The sequence below is a fragment of the Camelina sativa genome, chromosome 17 (assembly GCF_000633955.1).
Source record: "Camelina sativa cultivar DH55 chromosome 17, Cs, whole genome shotgun sequence".
NCBI classification, from domain to species: Eukaryota; Viridiplantae; Streptophyta; class Magnoliopsida; order Brassicales; family Brassicaceae; genus Camelina; species Camelina sativa.
Genome location: NC_025701.1, coordinates 1,093,664 through 1,103,915, shown reverse-complemented (window position 1 = coordinate 1,103,915; position 10,252 = coordinate 1,093,664). Strand labels below are relative to the sequence as shown.

Below are 10,252 nucleotides of genomic sequence, written 5' to 3'. Positions count from 1 at the left end.
ACTCCATGCAGGGTCATCACCTCTTCCACCAGCCACCCATTCTTATCTGGCACCAGCGACTTTTGCTGTGTGCTTGTTACCTCTCCTCTATAACGTGATATCCTCTTATCCCTGTAGTATGTCTGCCTCTCGTACACATCAGCCTTCTCTGACTCCCACGGGCTGCATGAATAGCTCTGGCAACCTGCTCTGTCCATTGCCTTACGATCCATTTCACCCCCTTCAAACAACTCCATAAAGAAACTTACCTGGAGTTATCAGAATGATGCGTCAGACTCCTTCAAAACTCATTTACATTTCCAGCCACAGTCTCTTTACAAAGAGAGAGAGAGAGAGAGAGAAGAACTCACCGGAACTGGGAGAGTCAAAGAGAAGACCTCAGTGAATCGCACGTCATCAATACCCAAGAACAAACCACTCTCTTCACTTTGGAGTTTCTGCTCTGATTCCTCTTCAACAGCTTGCACTTTCTGCTCTGGAGTCAAGGATTTTGCTTTCCACAGAGCCATTATTGTCCTATAAACAAAAAAATAAGTTCAAAGTCTATATATCTTATCATAATAGCTGTTTATTTCCACTACCGGTATAGCTCTTGATAATCAATAAGCTTCCACGTCTGAACATGTCTAACAAAAGCAGTTGATACTACAGGAATGTACAACTTGTCTTATTTTAGATGAGGAAATGGGCATATCCAAATCATGCTAAGCATATTGATTGGGGTACAGAAAATTTAGAACGATAGTAAAAGCAAGCACGCAAATAAAAATTAAAACACTGACTCATCACTTACTTTTGTGCAACATTGAAAGACACAAATGAGTGGAAATGGAACTTAAGTCTGTCTTCTTCATCATGTGTCTTTGCGCCTATCCGTGCTTCCTTACCTCTACCTGGTCTAAGAGTCATGACGATAATAGGACTCCCCATTGAGGCAAGAGTGGGAGGAAGCACTTGAATTTCCTCTATATCTTCCCACAGGAAAAAGAATTTTGTTTTGTTACCAAAAAGGCTTGCATAAAAGCCAACAATTCTTGCAGAGAGGAAAAGACGACCCTGCAGAAGCAAAACTAAATCAATGAGTTATATACTCTACTCTCTTCATTGCAAAGAAAAAGAAAAAAAAGCTGATGAAAAGAGGATGTGGTTGAATACTAAAAACATGTGATGTGTATCAAGATCTTTTCACCTGCAAAGGCATTTTCCGCTTTAAGTGACATGTAAAGTCATTGATTAAAAATTCTTCTTGTGGGAGACCAAAGAGCTTCTGAAAGGCTGAATTTGTTTGAGGAGACCGCACATTAATCTGAAATTTTCTTTCGGCAAATAAGATACACGCACTAAGACAAACAATTTAAATGTTATTTGAGGGAATAAAGTAGTAGCCGATTACCTTCTTGCCCACCTCTTTCTCCATCTTATTTAAATAGTCTCTAACAACATCTCCACCTCCTGTATGATCCAAGAAAATCCTCAAGTGCAGCTTGGATTGACAAGCCTGAGCCAGCTTCCCTTGAAGAGTAACCCAAACATCCGCTAGATCAGATATATTAGATCTCACAAAGTTGATCTCGGCATGCCCCAATGAAACAGCCTCATCAAATGGTCCATCGAAATCAAAAACTTCAACATTCAGTACAGAAGGAGGATCAGCCATCGCATCGAATTCAAATATTTCTGCACAAACAAGAATCCAACCCTCAAAAAACTTATGATGACAAATCAAAGAGCCGAAACATTCAAGAATTGAAGCAACAAGTGGATAACTAGACCTATGCTACCACCACTAAGATAACTAGACAGAAAATAAACCATAGAGCAACCATTTACCATTCCACTGAGGATTAGACTTCTGGAACTTGATGGAGCTGGTTCTTGTCTTCCCATTGGAAGTAAATACTATATACGGATCACAATGCCCGCTTGGATCTACAGATGCTAGATCAACCCCCTCAATTAGAGCAACAGTTAGCAACCAACCATCTCCATGCGCTTTGATGCCATGGTCACTGCCTATAATTGGATTTGACAGTTAAGGATCAGTTGGATACACACAATCAGGCTGCAAGAAAGAAAATATATTTGAAATGGTCGATGATGTATCTTCATAAATGTTACCTTTCTGTTTTCTTGCCTGCATGAAACGGGAAATCAATTGCAATACTCTTTCGCACTGAAGAACTAGAACACCACTAACAACTAATTCCCCAATTGAATCCGGTAAATCAAGGCCATTAAACTCAAGCCCTTGGATTGCACTAGGTATGGCTAACACAATATGGACAAATACATAAATACCAATCAAGAAAGTGGAGAAGACAGTGAAATTGGCAAAATATTGTACTGCCAATTTCCAGTCTGACTGAGGCTCAGCTTGCAAGGAAGAGAGAGCTTGCTCCTTGTTCACCCCAATATCCTTGGAATCTACAGGCTTTACACTTTGAGCCAACAAATTGGCATACTGATCGAAGCTGTCTTTCAGACCTTGTCGGGCTCCATTCTCTATCATACCTTTCATCATTGTGCTCTGAAGAAAATTCAATCTCCAAGAAATAACCAAACGGGAACACTGCTCCCCAGATGGCAGCTCAGGACCAGGAGAGATGCAGTAAAGCACTTCAACCTTGAAGGTACTTCCGAAAGGGACATCTGGAGTGGCAACACTTGCTAAAACTGCGTAAACCTCTCCGTCCGCTTTGAGATATGTCTGCTCCTCTGTGCCTTTGACAGCTTTAATAAGCTTGGTTGGAGCCTTGAGGTAACTAACAACCCGCTTAACGCTCTCGCCTTCATTTTCTGCTTTCCATGGTCCTACCTGAACTTCCGTGGTCCCTTGCAACTCAGACAGCGATGTGTAGAAACTCGAATCCGACGAGAAAAGCAGAACGTTAAGATCAAATGGGGTAATCATAAACAACTGGTCAACAAGGATCCCACCAGGTAGATTACAAGGAGGTTCACTTCCCTGATCTTTAGACTCCATAACCTTCATAAGTTCCTCAAAGGAAACAGAAGATGACTCATCTTCAGACAGGTCAAGGGCAAAGACTGATTTAGAGGTCTCAGATGTGTCAGAAGCGTCAATGCTCTTACAAACCGACTGCGTAGGTGTGGCGGCATTAGCATTCTTCTGAAAAATCTGAGTGATTCGACCAGCGAAGGTAGTCTGAGGGTTACATTTATCGTCCTTGGAAGAGGAAGCATCATCTGATCTAGAAGGAGAAGCACAAGTGGAAGGATCAAGAGAAGATTCTAGTCTCAAGTCAGGACTCCTGGAAGCAACAGAGGCTTGATCCCCACCATGAGAACTCAAATCAAGAGCCGAGTTCTTCTGACTGAAACATATCTTCAAAAGTATCTCACCTGAGACCAACAACAACAACAAAAAAAACAAAAAAAGATGAAAAATTTCCAAAAAAAGAAACATATAAGAAGAGACACAACAAAGACGTACCACAATCCTTTTTGGAAGATTTCTTCTTAGGATGAAGAGGATACCAAACAGTGCCAAGAGATTGATTCTCAGCATCGAAGACGAGAGAAACGGGAACTCGAACTTGGCCAACGAAGTCATCATTGAAGTATTTATCCTCATCAAGAACAGAGACGACGAGTTCGTCATTCAAATCGTCGACGCCGAAACTGAAATCGTCAGACCATTTGGGGTTCAAGTTCTTCTTCACTACTTTGGTACGTGACCTCTGTTTTCCCAGCTGCAATCTAACGTAAGGGTCGCTAAACCCATTGAGATCCATCGCCGGTAGATTCCTCGCTTCCACGACTCGCACCTGAAGCTTCATCTCGCCGCCGCAGAGGAGATAGATTCAACACACACACACACTCGAATTAACGATCCCCTTAAGACTAGTTCCCAGAAATACGACGATAATGTGAAAGATAAACTCAAGCAATGGAGACAAATCGAGAGAAACAAAAAAAAAATTCAAAAATCGGAGGAGATGATGATGATGATGATGAGGGAGAGAACTTTATTTCAAATTGATGATCATTAACACAAACAACTTGAAAAAGGGGATTTTGGCATTTGGAAATTATATAAACCCTAATTGGATTCAAATCGGAAGAGGTCACATTTACATTATTGACAACAACAACGATAAAATTCCACAAAGTCCTCGGCGACCAAGTCTTCTTCGTTTATGTCTTCTAATAACTTTCTTTTTTTTCTTTTTTTTTTTTTGGTTTTGGGTTTTGTTTTGTTTGGTCAACGTTAATGTCTTTTTTTGACTTTTTCACTTTTTTTTTGGGGTTAACATTGCATTGGCGCGCTTCATAAATTAGAAATCTTTGATTTACGCCCCCATATTATCGAGTCTTTCCATTGCGACCATAAACATTTCACTCTCGACGTCGGCTAATTTAATTACGAGAGAAACAAAAAATTATTCCTAGGACCAAATTTTTTAAAATGAAAAGTATTATGCGAGAAATAGTAATAGAGAAAAATACGTATACTCTAACTGGCTTGGTATTTAATTAAAATCATTCACCTTTGAATCTTTCATAGTAAGAAAGGCAAAAGCCAAGGTGGGATTATTTAACCAAAAGCTGTGTTCTTCATTCACTGAGAGAAGAAGAGAGACTTGACTGTTCTATATAAGTTTAAAACTGGTAAAATAAAAAGCATTTTAACCGGCGCGAGCAAAGCGAGCTTGAATCCTCCTCTGGATTGTTCCACGACAAGACGGACAATCCATCATTCCTTCTTTCTCATGGAGCTGATTGCATTTCAAGCACAGGACTTGGTGAGCACAAGGCAAGAATATCACACTCATCTCTTCAGACAAACACATGACGCATTCTCTTTCTCTTTTCACTTTCGTCATCCCAATATTCTCTCTTTTTGCTGCTCCTGCCTTCGACTTCGACTCACTGCTGCCTTTCTTCAGTGCTACTATTCTCGAGTATTCTGATTTCAGTTTCAGCTCTGCGATCTCTCTCTCGAGTCTCTTTATGTTTTCTACGTGATATTTCAAATCAGTTTCTGCTTTCGCTTTCATCCGCTCTTCTTCCATTTTTCCAAGTGCTTCAAGTTCTTTTGTTTCTTTCTTTATCAATGAAGCCTGAGCACTGAGTTTCCCTTTTGCTGTTCTTTCTCGCTTCAAAGTAGCCTGCAGTCAGAATTTTCGTTAGATATCTTCATCATTCTCCTCTTAACTAAACACAACCCTCTCTAAACTTGCAACATCGACCCAAGCTATATACATCGATAAGAAACATCAAATTGCAGTCAACAAAACCTTTGATATTATTACTATTACACTTCATTACTAAAACCAGAAAGATGCAGTAGGCTAAAAACAACGCAAACGGTATTTTTTCTCTCGCATTCCTTAGCTATAGCAATGTAAAAGGCCAAATATGTGTAGCCAAAATAATGAAATCGTTACCAGAAAATCGAATCTGAAAGAAAGGGACGTTAGCAGATGAGAGATATGGTGAATTGCTGGTAACTAACGATACACATCAAAAGACAAGACGACCTAACATATGTCTACAAAAGTAGCTAACCTCGATTTGATTCTGGCGATTTTTTGCTTTGGTAACTTCTTTCTGTAGCACTGTCACCTTGTCCCTTTGACTCTTGAGCTCTTCCTGCAACATAATTTTTTGCCCTTCCCACGAGTTAGTATCCTTCAGTGATTTTTGCCCTCTCTCTTTTGCTTCTCTACAGCTCTCAGCAGACTCGACGGCTTTTGTCTTAGCAGCTTCCATCTCTTTCTTCAGTAAAGATTGTTCCAGCTCGAGTCTGCGAGCGGTATTGTGAGCTTTTTCCAACTGGCTGGTTGCATTCTTCAACGCAAAATCCATCTCAGACAGCCTTTTCCTAGTGTTTTCTTCCAATAACTGCTTCTCTTTTTTATACTGTTCTGCCTCTTGTCGCTCTTTCCTTAGTGCCTTAAGCTCTGGTTGGTCCTTAAGAAGTCTACCAGTTGCTTCCTTTACTTTCTGATTAGCCCAGTCAGTCCAGACCTGCAATTCATTCTGCAGATCATTCAGTCGGGGAACTAGCTTTAGAACCAATTCATCTTTTTTATCCCGGGGAACATATATACCCAAAGATGCATCATACGGTATCCCAGCGTAGTAATCTGGTGCTAGTTTTGCAGACATAGATTCCTTTTCTTCAGACTCAGAACCAGACTTTTTTTCTGAAGCTGATGGTACCGAAGAACCAGGCTTCTTTTCTGAAGCTGATGGTACCGAAGAACCAGACTTTTTTTCTGAAGACGATGGTACCAAAGATTCAGGCTTCTTTTCTGAAGCTGATGGTATCAGAGTTGCAGCCCCAGAACCGGACTTTTTTTTTGAAGCAGATTTAACCGAAGTAGCAGGTAAGGTAGTTATAAAGCCCTTTGCATCTACCATTACCACAGGTGAATCCAACTTACTGCTTTTTCTTACAAAACAGCTGCCATCCTCAGTTAGTGAAACTTTCACTCCAATCTCTGTTGTCATCTTTGATGAAGAATTTCTAGCCACAAAGTCAGAAGATGATTTTACTCTTTTCTCTAAAAGGAAGCTGCCAACTGATGCAAACTTTGCCGCCTTGCATTTGCTGTAAGTCCTAATCTTCTCCACGCATGATTTTTGCCGAAGCATGGCTATCTCTTTTTTAGTGCGGCCTTTTCGACAAGATACCAATTTTTCATCAGAGACTAGAGTAAAAGATGTACTTTTCATACCTTCACAAGAACCAGTGCTACACGAGAATGCTTCTTTTCCTGGAGCATATCCACTACACAGAGTTTTTTTGGAGTTGGGTATATTTGGGAAATTTCCAAATTTGAGTGGCTCACTCCGATTGCCTTGAGCATTGGATTGTGAAGGCTTAGGGTTATCTGGTTCACTAGATTTCGGAGGATTACATTCAGCACCAAGAGTTTCAGAATCAGAAGATTTACTAGAAGTCACCAATCCGTCAGTTTCAACTTCAAAGGCTTGCAAGACATTCAAGTCGCACATCAAAAGCCTCCACATAGCTTCAACTGTAGATAGAGATGGCCTAACCTCCTTAACAAGACTTATCATCTCTATCAACGTATACGAAACAAGCTGTTGTAGATCCTCAAACACATAGTCTCCAGAACCAGCACCTTCGTCTCCATTCTTGAGAACACTCAAGGTGTTATTAACAATGTTTGACACAAGATCATTGCCTCCACAGTAGAGCCTACTCCCTGAAATAGCTTTCAAAACCTCGTCGTCAGTGTAGCCACAATCAATAAGCTGCTTCATTGCATTAAGGAAGAGCGTGAGCAAATTTGATGACAGCAATTCTACAAGATGACAGGCGAACGGGTCATCCCATTCGACAGACTCAGAATCTTCAACTTCAGAAACTTTCCCAACCGAGTTCAGAGATTTCAAGGAAGGCAACTCATATGGAGGGAATTCAGTGAGAGAAGCAGCATCAGGATGAGAAGGATCAGCTAATTTCCTCTTGTTTTTCCTTCCTTTTTCCTGAGGTGACACTGTAAAAACTTCACCTTTGTCACCATTGAGGGGACAACCACTCATTTCTTCTTGCATTTGAGCCATACTCATCACCTTTTACACAAAAGATTAAAGTCAAACACAGAGAAAGCGTATAACATAGATGCGATGTTATTCATATGCAAAAAAATCCATTAACGTAACAAAGATATCAGACAGACCAAAATCATATAATAGAAACAAACAACAGACGATATATCCACTCCTAAACGTAATTCAATCGCCCAACTAACGCAATCCCAGAAACACGCCAAAAAAGTTGCAATTTTTAATTATTTTTAATCTAGTAAACGTATAGAGAGATTCCTCAAATCTAAAGGGTACTACATTCTGATTGAGTGTTAAATCGTAATGCAATTTAAAACCGTCACTGAATCAAAAAAAGAAGAACCGAAAATCACATGACTATTCAACCAAAAGCAATCACGAGCATAGCAAAAGGGGGTTAAAAATAAAAATAAAAATAAAAAAAGAAGCTTTAAACCGACCTTCAACGAAGACGATAACGGCAGCGGAAGAAAAGTTGCGGGAAAGAAGATCGGTAGCGAGAAAGAGAGAGGGGATCGAAGAAGAATATTGTCGGGTTTTTGAGAGAGAGAGTGTGCAGAGAGAGAGCGAGAGACTGAAGAAGAGAAGAGAGACGAAGAAATTGGCCGGAAACACAAAAGGAGAAAAGAGGTTTGGTAATTACTTGGATTCTCCCAAGGGTACTTTAGTCATTTACACACATATTCTTCTCCAAGCCCAAAATGGGGGAGGAGCGAATCTTTTGATTTATTTTGTTTCTTCATCTGTAAAAAGTAGAATCATTAAAAACAAGATACAAAAATCGATGAAGATAAAAACACTCATGAGTCATGATGATGATGAATGAAAGAAAGAAAAAGCCGCCTCCCAAAAACACAACCTCGATTAATCAATAGTAACATTCTACTGTTTGTAAATAACAAAACAAATCCATCATAGTCATAACAAGCCCCCACATGATCATCTAATACACGTTAACACAAGTCTTTTGTTGAAACAGCCACAGAAAGGGGAGGATGACTTCACTTTTTCCTCTTTGTACGTCGTCTTTCAGCTTCATTCTCTGCAACCACAACGTGAAACTCTGATCCAAGCATGTCGTGTATGTCAACATTCTTTGAGTTGCTGAGGTTAACAGTCTCCATGATTATTTCTAGAGTCACTGTGAATCCTAGATTAGACAAGACGCGTATCGCATTCCCCATTCTGCATATGGTTTGCCGAGTCTCGAGTAATGTAAAGATTTGCTCTTTTCCTGTGTTCTCGGCGGAGGATGAGATCATATCCTCATCTTTCTGATCATCTATCGCCATAGGATCTCTCACTTCCACATGTTCTCCAACCCATATGAAACCATTGCAGCCAATGATCAAATCAATCCCAAGGCTTTCAATGTAATGAAAGTGATGTTTGCTTCTTTTAACCAAGTAAGGATCAACCTTCAGAAGCTGTCCCTTCTCGAGCTGTAGGTGATGATTCAAGGAATTAATCAATGTTTTAAGAGGAAGAAGAGACTAGCTAGCAAAATGTATAAAACCATGAACATGTGACCAGATCAGAACCAACCTTGCCATACTTCTGGCTTCTGGCTTGTAACTGCAAGCTACCATCATGCTGAAAGTTGCGGACTTCAGCCTAAAGAGTTTGTACACAAATCAAAGAGGGAACCTTTTTGACAAGTTGACTTATGCGTTCAAAGATGAATATATATGCAAAGATGGAATATTATCAATCACTGGGACTTACACAAACAACATCATGCTCTACAAATATATTCCGCATATTCAGTTCATCCACAGAAGTTCTTCGCCTCTGCCAACAACAATACACTTATATCACTAAAGCCAACATACAAGAAATAATCAAAATGGGCAAAATAACAAAAGAAAAATGGAGAACCAACCTGTATACCATCAGGCATGTTCATGGAAGAAAGCATTAGTACTCCATCCTGATTAAAGTTGAGCTCCACTCTCCAACGTTTTTGAGCAACCTGAACAAGTAAAACTTAAATCAGTAACTATGCAATGTGATTGATTTGAAACCCTTCCCCTTTACAAAACCCAAAACACCAATACAAAAAATCTACCTCAATGACACGGCCTACCACAATATCCCCAACCTCAGGCTTGTACCTAAACGTAGAAACCATCAGTTCTCTACTTAAATCTCAAGAGTAGATGGTCAATTTCATTCACAAATCAAATTTGAAGAGCAATCACATACCTAGCTCGTAGGGTTCGTACATAGACGAGCTTATCAACACGCTCCACTACTCCACAGACCGTCGCGAGCAACTCACCATTGACCTCAGAAGTTCCGTGTCCCCTTCAATTTTTTTTAAAAAAACAATCTTGAAAAAGAAGTTTTAAGAAAATTTCAACCGCGAGAATAGAGAAGGAGATGGAAAATTACTTGAGGAAGGCATCATCGTGGTTGACGGGAATAGAATCGGTGACGATAACAGAAGCGTCAGAGTTTGCCGTCGACGAAAGTGAGTGAAGCCGCTCGATTGCTCTATCAAATCTAACCTTCTGCGTCTGACTTAACGGTAACTGTAGCTTTCTCATCACCATCACAGAACTCTCTCTGTCTCTCTTTCTCTTTCTCTCTATATCTAGCTCCAACAACAAGACAACAATGGCGATGGCAAATCGAAGTTTGGGAGAGAGAGAGAAGAGCAAAAACCCTGACGTTGGTTCGCTTG

The 10,252-nt window shown here is 40.1% G+C and overlaps 3 protein-coding genes across 4 annotated transcripts in view; all 3 read right to left on the bottom strand.

Annotated features, from left to right (window-relative positions):
* Positions 1 to 4,178, bottom strand: part of LOC104754461 (C2 and GRAM domain-containing protein At1g03370-like) — an 8,520-nt gene extending 4,342 nt beyond the window's left edge. The window contains exons 1-8 of one of the 2 annotated variants that reach the window (XM_010476660.2): positions 3,455 to 4,175; positions 2,119 to 3,363; positions 1,831 to 2,013; positions 1,394 to 1,677; positions 1,190 to 1,306; positions 794 to 1,056; positions 351 to 516; positions 127 to 248 (exon numbers count right to left, since the gene is read on the bottom strand). In XM_010476660.2, coding sequence (XP_010474962.1) covers positions 127 to 248; positions 351 to 516; positions 794 to 1,056; positions 1,190 to 1,306; positions 1,394 to 1,677; positions 1,831 to 2,013; positions 2,119 to 3,363; positions 3,455 to 3,800 — 2,726 coding nt within the window. In that variant the 5' untranslated portion in view covers positions 3,801 to 4,175. Of the gene's footprint in view, positions 1 to 126; positions 249 to 350; positions 517 to 789; positions 1,057 to 1,189; positions 1,307 to 1,393; positions 1,678 to 1,830; positions 2,014 to 2,118; positions 3,364 to 3,454 lie in introns of those variants that run through there. The other variant, XM_019239762.1, reaches the window with a different exon arrangement.
* On the bottom strand, positions 4,526 to 8,313 carry LOC104754459 (putative E3 ubiquitin-protein ligase RF4). Its single transcript, XM_010476658.2, has 3 exons — positions 8,007 to 8,313; positions 5,533 to 7,572; positions 4,526 to 5,132 (listed from the first exon to the last, which is right to left on the bottom strand). The coding sequence occupies exons 2-3, from the start codon at positions 7,567 to 7,569 to the stop codon at positions 4,650 to 4,652; spliced, it is 2,520 nt and encodes an 839-aa protein (XP_010474960.1). The 5' UTR covers positions 7,570 to 7,572; positions 8,007 to 8,313; the 3' UTR covers positions 4,526 to 4,649.
* Positions 8,411 to 10,244, bottom strand: LOC104754460 (exosome complex component RRP4 homolog). Its single transcript, XM_010476659.2, has 7 exons — positions 9,961 to 10,244; positions 9,772 to 9,873; positions 9,635 to 9,680; positions 9,449 to 9,538; positions 9,292 to 9,357; positions 9,112 to 9,180; positions 8,411 to 9,008 (listed from the first exon to the last, which is right to left on the bottom strand). Exons 1-7 carry the CDS (start codon positions 10,119 to 10,121, stop codon positions 8,568 to 8,570), a joined length of 975 nt encoding a protein of 324 aa, XP_010474961.1. The 5' UTR covers positions 10,122 to 10,244; the 3' UTR covers positions 8,411 to 8,567.